At 41.5% G+C, this 22754-nt stretch overlaps 1 protein-coding gene across 1 annotated transcript; it reads left to right on the plus strand.

The window, feature by feature from the left end:
• Window positions 1-504: 504 nt before the first annotated feature.
• LOC126398339 (vesicular inhibitory amino acid transporter-like) lies at window positions 505-17898 on the plus strand. The gene is made up of 8 exons (XM_050057576.1): window positions 505-608; window positions 781-1426; window positions 10244-10380; window positions 12297-12417; window positions 12574-12776; window positions 14294-14531; window positions 14830-14992; window positions 17585-17898. The coding sequence occupies exons 1-8, from the start codon at window positions 505-507 to the stop codon at window positions 17896-17898; spliced, it is 1926 nt and encodes a 641-aa protein (XP_049913533.1).
• The last annotated feature ends 4856 nt before the right edge of the window (window positions 17899-22754 follow it).

The following is a 22754-nucleotide window of genomic DNA, read 5'->3' on the forward strand; positions in this document are numbered from 1 at the left end:
GTTCCCAAAGCTCATTAGTGGCTTTTTTGATGTTCAGAGGGAATGCCACTACAGTAGGTTAAAGTTTTCAGTAGAGTAGTTTATTAAATATCAGCATGACTGTAGGTACATTTAATTCTGAGACAAATAAAAGTACATTAAACTAAGTTTTGCCCTCCAGTTTACTCCTGTGTGTACGTATCTGCTGTGAAGGCCAGTGTGTGTTTACTCCTTCACTGTTGAAAACACTGGTATATTATAATGTTACAGCTCACCAACTTGCCAATCACTTCATACACCTGTGCTTGTGTGTAGTCATGCAAGTGTGCTCGCGCAAGTGTGTGTGCAGTTTTTGTGTTGTGTATTTTTTTTTTACAGGCAGACATTGTGAGTGTGGATCTGTGTGTGTTTGGGGGAGAATTTTTGTTCGAGTATGTTTGTGTGTCCAGCGTCAGTCGAGCTCCCCCCAGACCCTTAGATCTCCAGGGGGCAGAGAGGCTGACTCTGCAGACAGCGAGGCTGAAGATGGGCTCTCTTCGCTGGGCTCGGAGCTCTGGGCAGCCCTGGGGTGCTGCTGGGTCTCTGTGGGGTTGGGCGGTGTCGAGGATAAACCTGGACTGGACGACAAGGTGAGTCATACACACATCCACAGATTGAAATACTTCATGTTAAAATTCATAATAATAAATACATGAATGTAAGTAGGTGCGTTATCATCAACAAAGTCGCTTCGTGTTCATTTATACAAACGTGCACAGAAGCCATGAACTCAAATTTTAACAAAGTGTTTTCGATTATCAGGTTATTTCAGGAGGATGAAGAGATGCTGATTCTGACCCACAGTGACGAGCTGAACAGAACCTATGGTGAGGACAACAGATTGCCTTTTGACAACATCACAAACACAACTAACACAAGCTCTGATGACACCAGAGGAAATAGGACCTCATTCAGAAGACACAGTCTGTCTCTGACTGAGCAAGTTATCCCAGCATCCACCAGCACCTTACTGCAGGAGAGTCCAGCTTTCAAAGAAACCAGAGCCACTGCCATCTCCACCGGACCCAGAACCATCACTATAACTTCAGCCGTTTCCTCCGTAGACTCCCTTTGGTTCAAAAACACAAGAAGCTATGGCAAAGGAAGACGAGCCTCTGAGACACAAGCTGACAAGATGGGAAGTAACAGTGAGGAGAACCAGAACCAGGGTAACAAGAGAGGATCCTACAGGCTGTTTAGAGGGAACATGCACAAACAGAGACTTTCTGAGGATGGAGCAGAGACCATGGAGGGGACGTCTCAGTTCTGTACCAGCCTTGACGACGAGAGAGCAAGGATGAGTTTGACTAATCATGTTCAGAGCCCCGAAACCGATATAACAGGTGTGAGTCATTCTCCCACCATCACTGCCTGGGAGGCTGGCTGGAATGTCACAAATGCTATACAGGTACGCTGAGTTCTTCAGTATGTGCATGGTCAGAAATCATTTCCATACATAAAAAACTTGTAAAAAATTACATTGGAATATATATTTGGTGACTTTCATATTACTTTAAGCTGCATCAAATAAATACTTATACTTATGTATAAATTAGGCTACTCACCCCACGTTAAGCTGAATTTGTGAAGGAAACTGTTTTCCACATGTATATGTCTAGTGAACTAAGAATCCAAAAACACAAAAAAATTTGATGAATTAAACAAAAAGCAAAACTATATCAAAACATCCATCTACAAACTCCCAAACAGACAGCCCACTCTGACAGGAAACTGAACAGAAAATGAAACTTTTTTATGCTCACTTCAGAGCCAGACTCCATTGACAAAAAGAGTAATTTTACGTCACAGAACACAGGAGCTGCTGGTCTACCGCTGCCTTAATCAGCCAGTTTGTTTGTATTATTGTGTGACCTTGGTGTTTTAAATGATATGTTTGAATTTATCACAGTCCCACAATAACACAAGCAAACTACCAATTAAGCTAGCAGTGGCACAGCACCTCCCAAGTTCAGAGAGGTAAAATTACTGTTTTTGTCAATGGAGTCTGGTTTTACAGGGAGCATAGATTAAGTTTTAATTTTTGTTCAGTTCCCCGTCATAAAGGGCTGTTGGTTTGGGAACTACTGAGCACACGACTGGATAAATGAAACTTGGACAATAACGCAGGAGTTGTGTAAGGGCCGTTTCATAGTCGACGCAAAGGCACGCAGACGCAAATGCATTGGTACACATCGAGACGCATTGGCCGCAACTAAGCATGCTTCCGTCTCATAATGTGTTGTCCATTCTTTTGATATGTGACGCAGTGACACGCGTAATACCATGCGTTGCCAGCGGGGGTGATAATGCAAGTGACATATTTGAAATTTACCACTTGTTATTCACAGAAGAAGCAGGTATGAAATATGGCATACGCGTCGCTTACATTCAATGTGTTGACTATGAAAGGAAGTGCGTTGCTCGCATTGCTTGCTCGCGTCGACTATGAAATGGCCCTAAGAGTGTGGTAACGAATGTTTCGATATAGTTTTGCTGTTGTTAAATGCAGTCACCTGTGACTTAAGTTCATCATGAATTTTCTCAGTCATTCACTCATTAACCGAAGGCATGCAAGAAAAACGTTTTCCTCAAGAATTCAACATAAAACTGTCTAATTGATATACAAACGGTCTTTTGGAAGCTTAAGTATTCCTTTAAAGCAGTGATTCCCAACTTGTGTGTCGCAGTCCAAAAGTGGGTCCCGGCTCCATTCTGAATGGACCACAAGTGACTCACAAATGTGTCAATTTTGTAAAAAAAACTCTTTGTTCCCTTTTCCTGTGTCTTTGGCAAGACACATACATAACCCCAAACTGCTCCCAATATGTAGGCCTATACTAAAAATGTAAGTCACCTAAGATATAAGACTCTTTCAGATGGATTTAATATAACACCAGTATGAAGAATGACATGAAACTAAATCAAAAACAGTGACCCAGTGATGTTCTGATGTTCTAACATAGCTCACGTTAATCGCAGCTGCAAACGTGGAAATATTCATTTTGTTGGTTCACTTTCAGCGTGTCACTCCTCCTCTTAGTCCAAAACTTTATGTCTCTCCCTCTCCTGCAAAATGCAAATGTCAAATATAAATGCCAAATGTTTTTTGGAGCTAAGCCGCACAGTACATTCAGAAAGCATTAAACATGCAGACTATTTAATCTGTCCCCATTGTGTTTTGATATTACTAAACAATGCTCTGTGGTCTTGCAGGCTGTTTGTCAGGCGCTCTCCAGTCTTCTTAATCAAATAAAGCGTGAATGAAATCGTTTTAAAAAAGAAAAAAAGAGAAAAGCTCCCAGTCACAGCGTGTCCTCGTGGCCGTAATGCTAATAGCTTATTATGCTGTAAATGCTGAGCAGTATTCAGCCGCTGCACTCATGTAAATGTGTTCTTTCACTGAATAACTGTAGTGTAATTGAACAGCGTCACTGGGTCCGTAAAGGACATTATGACATTAGGGCATCAGTATGGTATACACATGCACACACACATGCAAACAAATGAAGACACACTCCTTCGGCAGTCGAGGTGAATTGCTGCACATACACAGATTTTAATTAAGCATTCGCAGCACTGTTGCCAGTACATAAATACATATACCAACAGATGATATTTAGTAGATAAACAAGTACTTCATGTGCATGGTTTATTGATGCTAGTCTATCTATCTGAGAGCCAGGGTTTTTTTTCCCCTGTTTTAATTAGAGACCAAATATCTGTGCCAGAAGAGGCACAAAAACAGAGACTGTGATATATTCTGTATCACTGACTTAAATTGCCTGTTTGAATCTATGATTTGTTGCTTCTGTAACCTTAATGTTTCCAGCTATATTTGGATTAATTTATCCTTAAAAATGCTGTGATTAAATACTTCCTTTTTTACTGTACGACGTGTTTTTTAACTCTGCTGCAACAACTATCATCGTCTTTCTGGGGTTGTTGGGCTGGTTAATGATTTATAGGTTATTCATTACCTGCAGCACACTGTAATCAGAAAGCTTAACCAAATGGATTGCTCAGTAATCCCTTTGGTTGAGGTCACAGATAGGTTAAGTTGAGGTGAGCGCACTGGATGACTAACATAGCAGAAAGTCTTCTTTATTAAAGGTGATGATTCACTGGATGCTTGAGAATCTCAGACGGTGATGGATGACCACAAAGCAGTGCTGAAAGAATCTATCTGATGTATAAACATCAGCAGCGCAGTAATGTCAGACCCATTTGTTAAGGAGCTAACAGATGTCTCAGTAATGGAAAAAAAGAACATCAGTTTTATCTCCTATCAAGGCTAAAAAGAAAATATGTATTTTCCCGCGGCTGTTTATTGATGCCAATATAACTATGTCTGTCTGCCAGCTTAATAAAGTTTTTATTAGAGAGCAAATTTGCTGCCAAAAATGCAAAAACTCGCTCCAGCTCTCAAGGCTCCCGACTTGGGAATATTATGAAACTCAGTTTTAATTCCAACCTGACTGTTAATGAGGCAGCCCCCTCTTTGTGTGTCTCTGTCGCAGATTAGAGACGCGGACCTTTTGTTTCCGACACTGAGGAAAACCTGATATCAATTTAACTGCCTGTGATTGTCTGCTTCTGAGCGACACTTTACCTTAAACTGGGTTGGAAATTCAAGATCCAAGCTCTAAAAGGGTTTTTCAAATCCAATCATGAGCCGTAGGGAAATGAAGAATGTCCCCATTTTGTTTTGGAAAGATTGCTGTCAAAACTTATTTGGTTCATCTCGCTGCCAAGTACATCCCAAGACCCTGCAGGAAAAGTGAGGCTGAATAAATGTGGCTGGTTCGTGCAGTAAAGAAGTATGTTTCTGAAGTTATAGTGTCATCTACCACCAGTTATTTGACAGTTAATCTCAGTTATCTTTATCATTATTACCATCTCTGCTATTAGATATTTCTATTATCTTCAAAGAAATATTTCATGATAATTTCCCAGAGGCAAGGACGTCTTCAGATTTTTTTTTTTATGATGAAGTGTTGACCTGACCTTTATTTAATGTTGTGGAGTTTGAAAGATATGGGCATTTAGAAAGCAATTTTAATAAGAGATGCTATCTAGTTGCATTATGGAAAATGTAGGATCCACTTTTGTTAAGCCTGACATGCTACAGACTATAAGTGGGATATCTCAACTTTGTTGCTGTAATTTTGACCATACTTTTTTAAATCTGTCCTTCGTGACTCATGCAACTTTACAGAAGTGCTTTACTAACTTGCTGGAGTATCTCTTCAGTTAATCATTCACCTGATGCAATGTCAGAAAATTGTTTTAACAAAATCACTTCACCACTTTCCATAGCCCAAGGTGACAGCTTTACATTGACCTTTCGCTAAGTCCTGCCCCCCTTAGTTACTGCTGTCAAGCCTGTCAAGCTTTCGCAAGCAGCACAACATTTATAAGGATATCAGTGAGAGATACTCCAAAGACAATAACAGCTGATTCCTGGAATAATAGTTTTGAAATGTCAGAGGGAAGTAGACAGACAGGAGCACAGTATGCATTTGAGAGCTACATTCGCATTATGACTGGCCAGCATATTGTAAATGAAGAGAAAATTAAAATTTAGGGAAAAGCTCAACATTCCAGACACCCCACATCATGACAATTTACATGAAAGACAAACATACAGGAAAAACAATATTCCTGCACAACAGGATAAGTAGGACCACCCATGAGTAGGGGTAAAAGCTTCCTGGGGCAAAAGCTATGGCAGCCAGAAATAATCATGTTTATCCCATAGGGAATAATAATCACATTTTATTTTGAACCAAAATATTCACAATTACGTATTAAAAAAGATTAAAAAAATAAATAAATACATTTTTAAGCTAACATTTAATTGTGACTCCGTACGGCTTTAATTATCTGATATGTTTTAGCTCATTGCTAGCAAAACTAAAATATCCAGCTTTTCCATTTATTTACAGCGCATTAGTCAAAAATGGTACAATTACCTAATGTAAGCATAAACATAATTAACTTATATATTCAACCTGTTTGCTAACATGCTAAGCTAGCTAGTGTTAGTTAGCGTCTTACCTTCGAGCAAATAAGGTTTTTGTTGATATTTAATGGATATTTAATCCACTAGAGGAGGTCTTTCACACAGCTTAATCCATATCCTCCTGAGATCACATTTTGGGTTTACTGGACCTTATACCTCATTCTACTTAGGCCTGTTGTCCTCATTTGTGGACTCTTTTTTGTGCCATCTAGTGGTAGTAAGAGCACAATACACTAATCCATGTAAAAACAGCCATCTCTGCCAAGTCAGTCTGCAGCTGATCCCGACACAAAAGTGGACAAGGTCCAAAACCTGATCACATTTTATGGTTGAAACTTGTTTATTATTTTTAATCTTTGTAGTTTGATATGGCAACAAATTTGACCAATTTTAGCAACAGTAACAAGATAAGACGCTGTTAATTAGGGAGTACTCGTTTGAAGACACTGAGACTTTATCATCGTCTTGTTTGAGGACATTGGGACTTAATTATTGTTGACAGTGTTTAGTTGGCGGAGGCTGGAGCCATCCCAGCCGATGTGAGACGAGAGGCAATTCACCAATTAACCTGCATGTCTTTGGACTGTGGGAGGAAGCTGGAGTACCCAGAGAAAACCCAAGCTGACACAGGCAGAACAAGCAAACCCTAGGGTTCAAACCCCCACCCCCGATTCAAACCAGGAACCCTCTTGCTGTGAGGCAATAATGCCAACCACTACACCACCATGCCACCATATATTTGCACGCATTTTTGGCTGAAAAAAAATTATTGATTCATCAGTTATTAGAAAAGTTATAAATAGATTTACTGCAGTTGACCCAACCAATCAATCGACTAACTGTATTAGCTCTATTATCAGCTCTATCGTCAACCTCACTATGAGCTATGGCACATTTCCCGATTATGATCAATGACAAAGGAAGTAAAAGTAGCTAACACCTTCTCAAAACAAACTCTAAAATCATGTGAAAATTACATTTGCACACTGTGATAGGATTACGAGACATTTTCTTTTCAGTGTTTTTTCATTTGAACAAATAAAACTAAACTTAAATCTAAATAAAACTTTAAATGTCAGAGCTGTCTGTTTGTGGTTACGTCTGCTCCATCTTATCCCCTCATGGTGGGAGAGACATTTCTCTATCACTTTCTGTGCGTGGGGCATGTGCTCGCATAAAAATACCTTGCATAACCTGAAGAGTGGCAGTTAAAATCTTGCACCTGGGAAGTCCAGTGAGGAGAGGTGAATGTGCAATAATCTTTATTTTCTTCAGCATGTGTCACTGAGATAACCCCCGCTGCTCCGTGGCTGATATTGAATATGGAAGTGTGCAGTATGAAAAAGGTCGACATTCCCTGAATAAACAGATTTTAAAGGTGTATTGGGTGTCAGATAATGGCACGATGAAGCCGAGTCATCTTCCTCACAGCCAATCAGGGATTCATTTTCTCCCCTTTTACACCCGTTTGTGATTGGGAGCTGCTTCAGGTTGTGCTTGGAGTAACCAATGAGGAATTTGCTGGCAAAAACACAGAGAGAAGGAGATGTGGAGGGAGAGGGAGAGAGGGGGGGAGATGAAATCAGATACTTGAGCGTCAAACTGCTTTCATCACCAGCAGCTCTATTTGAACATCAAAGCTCTATCAGCATATGCCTGACAGACACCAGTTACAAAATAGTAACTTGAAAGAGAGAAAATGTGTGCTTGTCTGTTTATGCATCCTCAGTGTGTTGCGTGTGTGTGTGTTACTGTGTAACTCTCTCAGTGAGTCTATGTATCTCTATGTTCCAACATTCAAAACACAGCAGCTCCATCAAAGTAGCTTGTTGTCTCCTCTGATCTACCTTCGTCGTCCTCCTCTTCCTCCTCCAACCTCCTGCTCTCTACGAGGTCGCACCTCTCCTTCCTCCCGCTCTCTATTCTGCTTCCTTCTCCTTTTCTCCGCTACCCTCTTCTCTTCTCGCCTTTTTCCTCTTCCAGCTCCAGTCCCTTTCCTCCTTTCTCCTCTCTCTGGCAGTCACTTCCCTCGGTGATGGGCCAAACCTCGGCTCGCCTCTTCCTTCTGCTCCTGCTGGTCTCCTGCATCCTCGAACTCTCCAGGCATCACGCCAAAACTCTCCTCTCGCCTCCTCATCTTCCAACCATGAACGGTCCTTTACTCTCTTCTTTTTTTCCTGAACAGTCTTTCTTATTTTTTCCACTCCTCTTCTTTTTCACTTTTCACTATCATTGATTATTTCTTATGGAAACATGCGGTCTATTATAGCGGCTGACTTAGAGGGCCAATGTACACTATATTCTTTTTACCTTGTTTACAGGAACTACCATACCTCAGTTTTAAAACAGTCATATTTTTGTTGAATTTGTCATTTGTACATTTAGGGCTGGGCAATATATTAATATTATATCAATATTGTGATATGATACTGATATTTGATATTATTCTCTCTTGCATACTAGCCTTTAAGCACCTATAACACCTGTAAATCAATCCAGTGATGAGTGATCCAGTGCAATCAAAAGAAGTGTAAGGATGAGTCTCTTTTCGTCATCAGCATTTTTGCCTTTATTTTAGTAGTAACAGGAAAGGCTAGACAGAAGAGCTACAAAGGTTCTCAGCAAGAACTGAACCCACAAACAATTGGAATCTGATAATACTTTCTTCAAGAGGCTGCAGTGCACTCATTTCTTAATCTAGCGCAAAGGTAGTGGTGTCTTGTGAAACTAGACAGCCTAGGGCATTCATTGGTACCAACCATGGCAGTACAGCCACTTGGGAAGGGGCTAAATAAAGCTCCAAATTTAGGCTAAATTTTTGGTGCGGAAACAACTGATATGGCCATTTCCAAAGTGGTCCCTTTAACTCTCGCCTCAAGGTATCTGAATGAAAATGGGTTCTCTGGGTTTACGCGAGTCTCCCCTGAACATGTTGAGGCTTGTTCCCAGTAAATGTTTTGCTCCTTACAATCAATGTACTCCTTCAAATTAAAGCCGTATATTTGTGTTTTTAAGGAAAAAGGGCAACCAGGGCAACTGTGACCTCCAGCATGCACTGGGGCAGTTTGCAGCCGAGTGTGAAGTGGTTGGGATGAGAGTCAGCACCTCCAAGTCTGAGGCCATGGATTGCCCCCTCTGGGTTTAGAGAGAGTGAGGGAGTTCAAGTATCTCAGGGTCTTGTTCACAAGTGAAGGTAGAATGGAGCGTGAGATGGATCATCGGTTTGGTGTGGCTCCTAGGGAGCTGAGCGGGAAGGCGAAGCTTTCGATTTACTGGTCCACGTACGTCCCAACCCTCACCTATGGTCGTGAGCTGTGGGTAGTGACTGAAAGAATGAGATTACGGATACAAGCAGCCAAAATTAGTTTCCTCCGTTGGGTGGCTGGGCTCAGCCTCAGAGATAGGGTAAGGAGCTCGGACATCCGGAGGGAGCTCGGACTAGAGCCACTGCTCCTTTGCATTGAAAGAGGTCAGTTGAGGTGGTTCGGACATCTGATCAGGATGCCTCCTGGGCGCCTCCTGTTGGAGGTGTTCCGGGCACGTCCCACTGGTAGGAGGCCCCGGGGCAGACCCAGAACACACTGGAGGGATTACATATCTCATCTGGCCTGGGAACGCCTTGGGGTCCCCCAGGAGGAGCTGGAAAGCGTTGCTGTGGAGAGGGATGTCTGAGGTGCTTTGCTTGGTCTGCTGCCCTCACGACCCGGCCCCGGATAAGTGGATGAAAATGGATGGATGGATGGATGGATGGATGGATGGATGGATGGATGGATGGCAACCAGCCTATCTGAAGAACAAAGGATTAAAAAAGGATTGTTGTGGATCTCAAAATGTTAACAAGACCAGTATTAGTCTATACAGATAATTCATATCAACTGTAAAATAAGAAATCAAAGGATATCAATATGTAATCCTTGAACTCCCCACATATAAATAGTTTTAAACAAGCCAATATACTTAAACAGCATAGAGGAATTCCCAAAATTTAGTCATGGCTTTTGTTTACCACCCTAGAATTTTTAGTGGCTCTATCTGGCCACCCCTATAAAAAAATTCTAGGGGTGCCACATGGTACCAGGGTGTCCCATGAGAGAGTTTTTGAGTCAACTTTCCCTATGAGGTCTTGGTCTCTTCTCATTTCTTATCTTTCTCACAAACATACCCATCTCTGCTCTTTCTTTCCATGTCTCTTTTCTCCCTCAGGGTATCTTTGTGTTGGGTTTACCCTTTGCTCTGGTCCAGTCAGGTTATCTGGGTCTTCTTCTGATGGTTCTGTCAGCTTGGGTCTGCAACCACACAGGGAGGATACTGGTGGCCTGCCTGTATGAAGAGGAACAAAGGTAGAGTTTCTGGTCTATTCATTTGATGTCACTTAGCCAACCGCAGTATCACATAATAACCAGGTTACATCACTTATTACATAAAAGCACTTTATTACTACAATTGGGGTTCTGTTTTACTGATAACAAAGATGTTGAGTCATTGCTGCAGCACTGCGCTTCCCAAAAAGCACTTGTCACTCTGCTCAGTCCTGGGATGTTGTTATTTTTTCTTGAAGTCATTGTTGGCTAAGTTTGAGTTTCTGCAGATGGTGCTCTCCCCTCTGTATTTTCAGCAATGGCGACAATCACTTCTGGCAACAGAGTTATACTCATATTTATCCCTTCTCCTCTATTCAGACGACTCGAGGGAATTTATCTGGTATCTGGTATAACCACAGAGTGGAGAGTTTTTAGAGTCCAGATACACAAACATGTTATTCTGTTCATTCAGCAGTGGTGAGTCTCAGAAATACACTTCTGCCACAGCTGAAAGAAATGTGAATGTGTTCTGTAAAATCGTGGTGTTTGAATTGATCCTTGCCTCATTAGTTTGTGAGGTTCAGTCAAGTCCTGATCCAGATTAGTTCAACTGGATTGACTGAGTCTGGTTTTAAAGTTCCCCTCTAGACATGTTTGAAAGTATGTCGAAATACTCTGCAATGACATTTAACATAAAGAGATAACATAGGTGGATGTTGAGACAATAGACCTCTTGGTACAGACATACAGAAAGCCCCACCAACTCACCTATGTAATAGAAAGACACAGACTTTGTGGTTTTACCTTTTTTTGCTGTTTTGCATCCCTTTCCAATGTCTTTGTGGTCATTTTGAGTTTTTTCACGGTCGGTATATGTAACAGTAAGGGCCCAGACACACCAAACCGTTGCCTTACATTGGCATGTCTTGCCCAAAACAGTTGCACATGAACACACCACAAAGACTAAAGCCAATGGTCCAACCAGCGTATATGTTCTGTGCCTTTGTGAGAGGAAATAACACCAGCAGATGGCGGCCGTCTATAATCCTCACTCAAAAAAGGAAACTGGAAGAACGTCTTGACGCAATTAGCACATTAACAACACAGTCCAATGTTGAAAGAACCGAGCATATTTGCATTATGCCAATGAACAATAACACAAACCATCAGGGGACGCTTCTGCTAAAGAGCTCAATGGCTAAAGAAAAATAATCTTACCTTATGTAATAAGTTTATTTTGATCTAATTTCCTGTTTACTTTAGCTGTTTGTTTACTTTCCTCACTTCAGTTTCTCTTCTCGTGCGCTGAGCTGAACTGCCAATCAGAGTGATTTCATTCACTGACGAGCTCCACTGTGCCGACATCGATTCAAAATGTTGTATCAGCTAAATAAAGCCTGACAGGGGGCCGATGAGGGGCAACGGTAGAGGACACATCGCACCAACGAGGGCAGCAGACGCTCAACAAAGGCCCAATATTGACCAATGGCCGGCAGTTGGCTTGGTGTGTCAGGGCCTCAACATGGGGGCACTGACACTTTGGGAGGGAAGCATATGTGTATATATTCAGAAAATAAAAACATGAAAGTTAAAAAAAAAAGACATTTTTACATTAAATCGCTGCATTAAAATTCACCAGAGTGCAGGAAATTAGAGTATCCCCAAACCTCCTGTTTCATATGTGGCCCCCCAAGCTGTGAGGGTCCAAGGTTGTAAAGACCTCAGAGACAAATTGTGTTTTGATATATCGGGTTACATAAATAAAATTGAATTGAACTGATTGAAATCACTGGAATGTGAGCTTCAACACAGCTAATGAAAACATTACATTTGGGGAGGGGAAATTTTTCTTTTTGAATAACCTGCTGTAGCTTTGAAAACAGTGACAATAATCAAAAATATGAAATTGTGTCAGACACAATTCATCCCAGTAAGAAGGTGTTTGTATCTTCCAGTGGTGGCACAATGTCAAAAGTCAGAGTCCGACACAGCTACCAGGACATAGTGGAGGCCTGCTGCAAAGGACTGTGGCCACACTGGCCTGGACTCGGGGGGTGGATGGTTAATGTAGCTCAGGTAACACACACATACTTAAACACCAGCACACACATGACTCTGCAAATCGCTCTGCACATATATTGGGTGGCAATAACTGTCCTTTGTTTCCCAAAATACACAGTAAATGCATAAAGTAAACATCTGTCGTTACACCCTGTTTCTTTGCTATTCCAGGTCATCGAACTGTTGATGACCTGCACCCTGTACCTCGTCGTCTCCACCAGTCTGTTGTCTGACAGTCTCACAGGGGTGGCTGTTCCCAGATCAGTGTGTTCTCTGGTGTCTCTGATGTTCCTGCTGCCCTGCCTGCTGCTGACTGATCTCAGGCCAGTCTCCACTCTAAGCCTGCTGTGCTCCCTGGCTCACATCCTGATCAGGTGATTGAGCAGAAGTAGCGTCAGGTTTGTTCTGACAGAGCAGTAAATGTGTGCAAGCTGTCAGCTGATCAGTGTCAGGATCAGCTGACATACGCACCAGTCGTACTGAATCAACACAACAAGGTGGCAGGCGTCATAATCTGCTCTCATTCTCACTCCTGTGATCATTTTGCAGCTGCTGCTGGTTGTGCTGTCTGCTCCCACCTGCCACACACTGCTGTTATACTGGTTGTTTGATTTATGTCTCATGCCAGGTTTCTTGGAAAATGGAGCCGGGTCTTGAAGTTCTCCAGCTCATGGATCCCTCTGATCTCTCAGAGCTTTTCTTTGGCTGTAAAGTCATGTGCAAATACACATTACGTATCAGTTTATTCCCTGACAATTCAAGAGAAACATGTTTTATCTGGACCTTTATGTATTTTTGCTGAATCTCTTGCTGGATTTATTGGGAATCACCCTCACAAGCAGAGGCTGAATAATTCAATAAAAGCAACTATGTGTATAATGGTTAATGATAAAAACACAACATTTAACTAGTTTTGTAAAAATACAGCTGAGTGCAGTTATTTTTTATTTGTTTCAAGTTATTTTGTATTTTTCTTTATGATTTTATAATAGCACAATAATAATTATGTGATGAGAGATGAAGGATTATGTTCCTTTTTTATTCAGAAAAACATAACATTGCTGTCCTCTGATCATATTTCTCCAAAATCCCAGCCTGTCATGAACTAAGAATAACAGGGTTATTTTTCAGCTAACCTAATTTGTTTCTTTCAGCTTCCGAAGTATGACCATTTTCTAAAAGCATACAGGAGCAATTAACCAAAGTACATGTTGGTAGAAATGGAATATAATATAATGTTTTCTTTAGAGTATAATCACCTGAAAATAAGAATTGTCATGTTCTCATCACCTTAAAAGGAGCCTGCGAGGAGCAGGTCGTCATCTACGGATGTGGACACATCATGTTTCACCACCATGTTTCTAGTAGTCCAGCAGAATGGACAAACCAAACGCTGGCTCCAGATAGAGCCATTTGCGTTATCGCAGTGGCCATAGTAGTAAGAAGCCCATGTACAACGTGGGCATCGGAAAAATACTGTTGTTTTTTTTTAAAAATGTGAAACTGCTTTACTCAGTGTTTTGACCAGTTCAAGTCATTGCCCCCCAACCACAGATTTGAACCCTCCAGCCTGGGTTCAAACTGGGACCCCTCTTGGTGTGAGGCAACACTGCTAACCACTGCACCACCATGCTGCCCTTGTATTTGTGTTTTATTTTCTATAATTTATATATTTCCTCCTTGGTTTCCCTCATCTGTCTTTATGCAGGCCTTCTGCTTTCATTGCCCTGTGTACCTGAGCGTAAACAGCTTGTATTGGACCATCCTGTACAAATAAATGTTGAATGAATGAATAAATGAAAGGATTATCAATACATTCATTTTAAATGCTTTATTCATGGAGCATTATCCTTCCTCATTTTCTCTCCTTTTGTCTCTGACCCCGTATAAGCCTGTTGGTCATGCTATACTGTCTGAGTCGAGCCAGCAGCTGGACCTGGTCCACTCTCTCCCTGTCTGCGGACCCGGAGGACTTCCTCGTCTCTGTGGGCGTCATCATCTTCTCCTACACCTCGCAGATCTTCCTCCCTCCTCTAGAGGGCAGTATGGAGGACAGAGGGCAGTTTAATGCCATGCTGGGGTGGACTCATGGTGCTGCCTGCATCATGAAAACTCTGTTTTCTTTACTGGTTAGTGACGTTGTGTGACTCAGCAAATATTCCTTGGAGCTTGTCTGAGTTTGTGATGCCTCTGATGGATCTGAAAGAAATATAGAAGTTAGGCTTGTGCTGTCAGAGCTAAATAAACAAAGTCAGTTTTATTATTTGTTGATGGCCAGATATCTAAAAAATGTTCAGACGGAAATAAAACGTACATATGGTTCGACATCTGGCAGACAACAGCAGGTCTAATCAAAGGATGGAAGCAGGGACAGACAAATGGGGTGATTGATTGACTGATTGCATTGATTGTTTCCTCCTTCATTAGGCCGTGTTGACGTGGGGCACAGAGACCAGTGAGGTCATCACAGACAACCTGCCCTCTGACCTTCGACCTCTTGTCAACCTGTGTCTGCTGGCTAAAGCCCTGCTGTCCTACCCTCTGCCGTTCTACTCTGCTGCTGAGATACTACAAACCTGCCTGCTTGGAGGTGAGCACTAATGACAGGTCTATTTTATAGTCAAACCACTGACCTTGCTCTAAGTTTTGTCCCCATACAAGAAGTAAAAGTTCCTTCAGGTTATCTATCAAAGATCTAACTTGCAATGGTTGAGATTATGACTGTAGATATACATTTTATAAGTTGACACATGGCAGACCTGAGTTTGGAGGTTTCCTGGATGGTCGATGAAAACAGCATTGAAAATAATGAATCAATGCCATTTGTACTGTCTCATCGTGCCCAGTCCGCCTTGAGCACAACATGTAATTGCTCTAGAGGTCAACAGTGGTAAACTGTGGTTAAACTGGGAAGCTTCCAGGTGGGAATCCCTGCAGGCTTTTCAGTGTGAAGAGAGGTCGTGCTGGAACAGAGCATATGGTCCCAGCTGAATTCCTATTAAAGGTTTGTTTAGTCCACAGATCACCACTTAAGCTGCTCTCAAACCACAGTGCAGGAACTTGCTGCCTCCAGTTATGTCAGTGAGGGGAAGGCGGCAGAGGGGAAGTGGTTTCCAACAACACCGTGTTGATCTTCTGGCGGCTGCCACCTGGGTTTGGCAGATCAAAAATCAGGCATCACGATAGCAGAAAGAAGACAAGATGGAGGAGCTGATAATGTTGGTGTCTGAATACCCAGAGTTATGACACTAACAACTGATAAGAACAACCAGAGTAAAAACAGAGCCTGGGATAACATTTTCACCAAACTTCAGATCACTGGTGAATTGTCCAAATTGTAGAAATCTTTGGTAATTTCACGATTCCTCGCTACTGGATGCAGCTACAAGCTAGATGGCACCTCTGCCAGTGCTCACCAAAGCACCTGCCTGTTATCACAGCCGATTGTAGGAGGCGCAGAAGACGCTTTTAAAAATGCTTTGTTTCTTGCAGGTTGGTGGTTGTCAGGTCGATTACTGTGCGGCAGTGTGAAAGCACCTCTATGTCATATGATGGCATCCACCCTCGAGCTACCATAACTACCATAATGAATGGTTAGAGTTGACCAATGAATTAAAACTGTTAAGAAAATAAATGTTTTGATGAACTAAGCATTGTGTTAAGAAAATATTCAGCCCAGATATTCAAATACTGAACATTCAACAAGTCCCATTAGTCCCCCTGTCTGAGTCTCCCTGGCACCTGTCTGGGCCCACTACTTATCACTGTGCAGTTTTAAATTTTACTACAATAGTGCGTATTATATTGTAATGTATTGATTGATGACTATTATATTATTATCATATCACTTAAATTTAATACTTCATTAATATATTACAATTGAAATTATACTGCTGTCACACAAGATATATTTCCGGTCACTTTAACATCGATACAGTACAGCATTTATCTCCCTCTCTGCCACACCTCCCTTTAGAATCAGTAACCACATACACACAGCTGCCTCACACACAAACATCAAAACATGAACACACACACATTACCAACACATACTAGCCCTGGGCTCTTATCATATCACCGTATATATCATCATAACTGCTTTATGTTATTGTCTATCTGTCTATCAATTGTGTTTGCCCCAGATAAAGGGGCCTTTTGCTAAATTCAGAGCCTAAGGGTTGTCTGGACATGTTCCCCAACATCAAGCTAGCAAAGCCAGTAGCTAGCAGCTAATGATGCTAACTCCATAAACAGTGCAAAACAATGGCATCAGTGCTGACAGAACTAATAGTGTTAACTGGAGGGGAACTGGAGGGTGGGCGCTACGCTTCTGTGACAGTGATATTCAGATATCAGCAGTACACCCTGTATGATGGCAATGCAAGAGATAGTGATGAGCTAGCCAGTAGGATGCACACATGCACCAGCATGTACCCGCGGCTGTACCAGTTTATCACAACAAACCACAGTGTAGCTCAGATTACAACACACAGAGATAGACATGACTTCATTCTCTGCTCTCTGCCATTTGCTTCAGTATTAATACTCTGACTGTCACATACAGAACTTGATTAACAAAGATCTTGAGAAATAATAAATAAAATCTAGCTAAAAAAAATAGATAAAACATATTAAATGATATCTTACAAATCATGTAAAAAAATACAACCTATAACTCAGTAAACAAGCCAGTTATTTCTGTTTGAGATCTGACTGATCAGGGAAATGCTGCTTATGTGTTGACTGTCAACACATTTGCCATCATGGCTGAACTTTTTGTCGATGTTGACTGTCAACAGTCATGAAGTCATCACATTACGATGTAATGATGTAATGTGGTTTAATGGTGAATATTTTTGCTAGGCAAGTGCAAAATGAACACAAAGATGACCTAGTTCATACAGCCAAAAGCTTCCCTGTCCTGTCCACCTTGATTTAAAACACAATTCTTACAGTAAATGATGTCACTTAATTTGTACTCGTACTACCTCATTACATGATGTCATACTGCAGATAAGGAAAAATATGATTTTAAAGTTGGAGGCTGATGACACCTCCATAGAGAAGCAATGGAAAAACAATGAGTCAGAACAGAGTAACCAAAAAACAAAAGTTGCTTGCTGGTTCAACACCATCTGTCACTGTGCACTCTTTCAACTCCTCTGCTTCAATCTCTCTACAGATGTGTCATCGTACTCCAAGCACGGAGGTCGAGGTGTGTCTCGCCCAGCCCTGTTGGTCCGTGCCACCTTGCTGATGACATCATACCTACTGGCCCTGCTAGTCCCCAGGTTCTCCCTGTTGATGGGTTTGACGGGCAGCGTGACCGGGGCAGCCATGACACTCATACTGCCGTGCCTGTTTCACCTCAGACTGCAGTGGGGCCGCCTCGCTGTGAGGGACCGTCTGATAGATGTGTGCATACTGAGTCTGGGGGTCATCTGTAGTGTGTCTGGTGTGATTTGTTCAGTGAAGAGACTGGTGGGAGGACTGTAGGAGGAAGGAGTGATAGATGGATGGATGGATAGATGGAAAGTCAGATGTCTGGACAAGTCAAGTAGGTGATTTTAAAGAAAAGAACTGTTGCAGAAACTGTATCAGTGCATGATTACTCTAGTCCTTAAAGATAGTTAGTAATTCAAAATAGCTTTTTGACATATTTGTTGAAACTGTCACTATATTCTAAACGAGACGAAAATGAGACAGAATCAGATGGCAACACAGTCAGTAACAACCGATCAAAGCTCAAAACTCTGTAACACAGCTGTCAATCATGTCAATTACTCTTTGAACTGCGGTCAAACTTTCAAATTAGGCAGCACTGATCAAATTTGAATCAAGATTCTATAACTTCATGGCCTATGTCTTGCCTCAGATGTTTTCAGAAACGTATTTTAGTGTACTGTTTAGCTGTAAAATGAGAACGCTGGTGCAGCTGGTGGGCGGTGCTAGCTACTCTCATTTTACTGTATCCAACATGGTGACCGGGTCACAAGTTTTCTCATTTTACAGCTAAACAGTACACTAAAATATGTTTCTTAAACTATTTGAGGTGAGACATAAAAAAGTTTGTACAGGAGTATGATTTTTCTCAGAGATGATCTGTCTCATTTTTTATAAAAGTCACTAATGACAGCTAATGACAGTCAAATGACTAAGTGTAATAACAAGGAGTTGCTCAGAGTGACAAATCTTTTGAGAGTTATCTCCAACTCTGCAGTTCTCCTCAACCCGGTGTCATTCCAAAGTCATCAATACTGGCACTTGAGCAGTGACTTTCGGCGTCAGACACCAATGAAAAAAGCTGTCCTTTCATACTGGCGTAATATGTGGCCAGTCACCGTTATTGTTGGTCCACATCAGGGGGAACAACAACATAAGTGAAGGGGGCCAAAACACGTGCTTTAGTTGTCTAAACCTAGCCATGTGTGTGTTCTAATGTAGCATGTTTATTTAGAAAGAGACTATTTGCGAACTGTGCATTTCCTGTGAAAACTGAAGTGTATTTTGAAAACATACAATGCATGTAACAAGCTGAAGTTGACACGGCGTCCCAGAACATCAACAAACAGTGCACCCAGGGAACCTTGCCCATTGTATGTCAACGTGGAAAGTCCATGACCAAACGTCAATATGTGATGAGTTTGTAATGAGAATGTGTTGATCTGTTAAGCTCTACTGAGCATTTTAGTCTCTTTCAGCTCATAGTTTTGGGTTTCCGATCTACAGCTTCACTGTGTTGGTTCATTCTTGCCGCTCTCATCAGTGTTGTTTTCAGCTGCAGCGAGCAGGCAGCAACCATTGGCACTTTTGGCCATGTCCAGTCAAACCATGCCTTGATTTGCGTTTCCATTATCAGTTTAAACTTGCCAAGTTGTGCCGAGTTGTACCCAAGTTGGACTATCTCGAGTCAGATCAAAGCGCATCCGACTGCCTCTTAGCAGGTTGCGGTGTTGTCCAATGTGCTTCTTGATCATTCATGGACCATTCGGCGTCAACTTCAGGTTCCTTCTCCTCTTCTAGATCTATTACGTCATTCCGTCTCAGTTTCTCAAGCAAGAAGCATAGATGCCATCACAATCAGTCGTTGAACAGTACAAAAGTAAACAGTGCTAAAGATAGCACTTCTTTTAAACGTCATTGACTCAAGACAAGCACGACATCAGTTAAATACACACCTTCAGACGGGTCCTGTTGTAAGAGATGGAAAAACCCTGTTGTCCCAGTCTGATGCTAAGTAAGTAAAACTAAGTAAAACTAAGTCGAGCCAAGCCAGCACATGTGTATGGAAAATAGCTATACTTGCCAAGCAGACAGAAAGGGCGGAGCCTCCCAGTGGCCTACAAATCAGTTATTGCAGGCTTAACCATCCTCACACTTACAAATTCTAAAACAGTCGAAAAGGCCTGTTCACTTGAGATAGAGTTCAAATTCTTAAGTGTTGCTTCAATATGTAGATACATTTATCTCGTAAGTAATATGGTCTTAAATACTGGATTTTGTTATACTTTGACTGTAGTTCCACTAGTAACTGCCATCGAATCAACAATAAGATTTACTCAAAAACAACAATTTAATTGATAAATTAGTACATTTTAAGTGACAAACTGTGAGTCTGGTCAGGTGGAAAATTCTCAACATTAACAAAGCCAGACAAAAGTGGAATAGAGTGGTTATACCTCTAGGTTATATTAGATATTATCTGTATATAGTGAGAAAGTTTAATAATATAGTAATGAGTAAGTCGGTGTATATTCTGTGGCAATACAAGGACAGTGAAATCCTCTTGCTGAAATATTACACATAAATATTACAAAGGGTGCAAAGTAGAGTGAGTGATGGGACTTGATCAGCAATACAAAATAACAATCTGCACGTCAGACACATGTTTCTTGAAGCTTCCTATAGATTCACCTGTCATCGCTGGAGATGTTTGTGGCATTCCATTAACCACACCATCAAAATGTTAAAAAAAAAATTTCATTCCCAACGTTGTCTTGTTTTTAAGAAGAAGTAAAAGCAAGTAATTCATATTTTTATGATTGCATTGGACAGCAGAAGAGGATTGTCACAAACTTGGTAATAGAATGTCAACAACGTCCCAGGTTTTGTTCAAGTAAAGCGTGGCGTTTTGTTACATATGCTGTAATTCAAAACTGAACTATAAAAAGTGCAAATTTTGTTCCAGACTATGGTGTTGCTGTAAGAAGACAAGATAATTGTGGCCAATAGTGGAACAGACTGGACAACAATACAATTAACTCTATTTCTGAAGCTTTAATGTCCGGATGAACATTTTTGCTGTGCGGTATTATTGTAAAAATGTAGGCTGTGATATAAATGTGTGCACTTTATCTTTGTTTTGGAAATGGTCCAATTAGCCTTCAGGGGAAATGAACAATAAAAACTACAACTTATCTTCTTCTCCTCTGGGCTGGAGAAGATTGAGTGATGTTTGTCTTATCTCTTCTCTGACTTTGTAATTGTTAAAATACATAGGAAGGGAATGAGTGTGTGTGTGTGTGTGTGTGTGTGTGTGTGTGTCCTGGCAGGTGGGAGTAGTTCTGGCTCTGGTTCGGCTTTTGTTTATGCGCCTCCAACGCACTGTGGAAGCGGGTTGATACAAAGTGTGAAAGAAGAGGAAAGAAAAGCAAAAGAGAGAAACAGAACTACAGAGGAGACTAAAATGGTTTCATTTTTCATTCTGTTAAAAATATCCACTGAAAATGTGAGAAGTGAGAGGAAAGAAAAATGAGCAGGAAAAAGATAAGACTGAGAAAGGGTGAAAACGGGAACTGAATCACAGCTGAATTTAAGAAGGTCAACAGAGGGAAAAAGTTGGAGAGGAGAAATTAAAGTTTTCAGTTTATCCTTTGGGGGTTTGATGTGACTATAGATGGCCGCTGTATGTCTACCCGCCACTAGTGAGACACTTAAACACACACACCTCGCAAAATGTAGTCGAACTAAAACATTTCATGGAATTATATTTTCCTAAGCAGGAAATTGTCTCTGAAAGCATTTGCATTGTTAATCTCCGTAGTGCAGTTAAGTTTTATTTGATCAAGTGCAAAGGGGAATGAAAGGCAGAATGGCAAAGAGAGATGGAGAGATATTAAAAGTAGCAGCTCTTTTTGCAATGAGCTGAACAGCGTAGTAGAAACACTGATGTGAAACTCAAAACCTGTTTTGGAGAGGAAGAGACCTCTACGCATAATTGACGCTTCGCTAAGCCCGACCCCTTTGCGATGGTCCGTCAAGTTGTCGGAGCTATCATGGTGCCCACACTGTAACTAACTGCACTCCCTGAAGACATATTATCATATTTTTGGAAAAATGAAACAGTGATTCCAGAGAGAAGCAGACAGAGGGATCTACAGTCTGTGTTTGAAGGATATATCCAGGATGTCAAACTGACTCAGCAGCAACAACAGGTTAAAAAAACAAAGATAGTTAGAAGCTAAAGCCGAACTATAGGCTACAGATCACAGTGTAAAAGTGAACCACCACATCACTGCTGATCGCCACAGAAGACAGTAAATATAAAGGGAAACTTTGCTGATACTGAACCAGCTGTGTGGCATCACAGTGTGTGCAGATGAACGGTGTTTGGCTCCTCCGCCGCCGGAGGAGCAGGGATCTCCGGGGGAGTCAAACAACGTTCATCTGCACACACTGTGATGACACAGAGGTGGTTGAATATCAGCAAAGTTTCCCTGCTTCCCTTCACTGGTTCCTGTACAGCAGGGTCGGTCTTTGTTTCACTGTTATAATCATTAAAAAGCAAAAGCAGCATGTGTATACATTCAGTAGGCTATATCTTCAGTAGCTAGCTAGCTAACCCTACACTTTTCAGGGTTTGATTTTGGTTTTGAAATAGTGAAGAAACGTATATCTTTTTCCAACCTCTCCAGGTAACGAGTATCATGAATACACGACATGCCCCAGGCACAACATTTAGCTTCAAATCCACAAAACCAGCCAGAAAATGAAGGAAATCTGAAACGACTACAATAGAGTCAATGGAGCACAGCTGTGTTGTTGTTGGATCCTGGTCTGAGCCGGCCCGATGCTACGTTATGATTGGCCAGTCTGTGTCCAGGAGCGGGACTTAGGGAAAGGTCAGTTCAGCTCCTGGTAAAAATCTCCTGAACAATGAACACTAAAGGATCCTAACCAGGAGTTCACACTTGGCACATGGGAGAAATTTAAGCTGGTTGCAGTTTGCAATCCTCATTGTTAAATGCCATTGAATCCTATTAATCCTACACACTGCTCTGTTAATATAAAGCACTTGTACTTATACAGCTTTTTCAGGGGGGGTTGTCTGGGTTAGGCTCAGACACTGTCTG

Source organism: Epinephelus moara, chromosome 12 (assembly GCF_006386435.1).
Source record: "Epinephelus moara isolate mb chromosome 12, YSFRI_EMoa_1.0, whole genome shotgun sequence".
Classification (NCBI taxonomy): Eukaryota; Metazoa; Chordata; class Actinopteri; order Perciformes; family Serranidae; genus Epinephelus; species Epinephelus moara.

Excerpts from the sequence above, each read along its gene's own strand:
- LOC126398339 (XM_050057576.1), top strand. The coding sequence starts at position 505 with ATGGGCTCTCTTCGCTGGGCTCGGAGCTCTGGGCAGCCCTGGGGTGCT. Across the intron at positions 12,418-12,573 it reads GGATGGTTAATGTAGCTCAG|GTCATCGAACTGTTGATGAC; the intron begins GTAACACACACA and ends TTGCTATTCCAG. Across the intron at positions 12,777-14,293 it reads CTGGCTCACATCCTGATCAG|CCTGTTGGTCATGCTATACT; the intron begins GTGATTGAGCAG and ends ACCCCGTATAAG.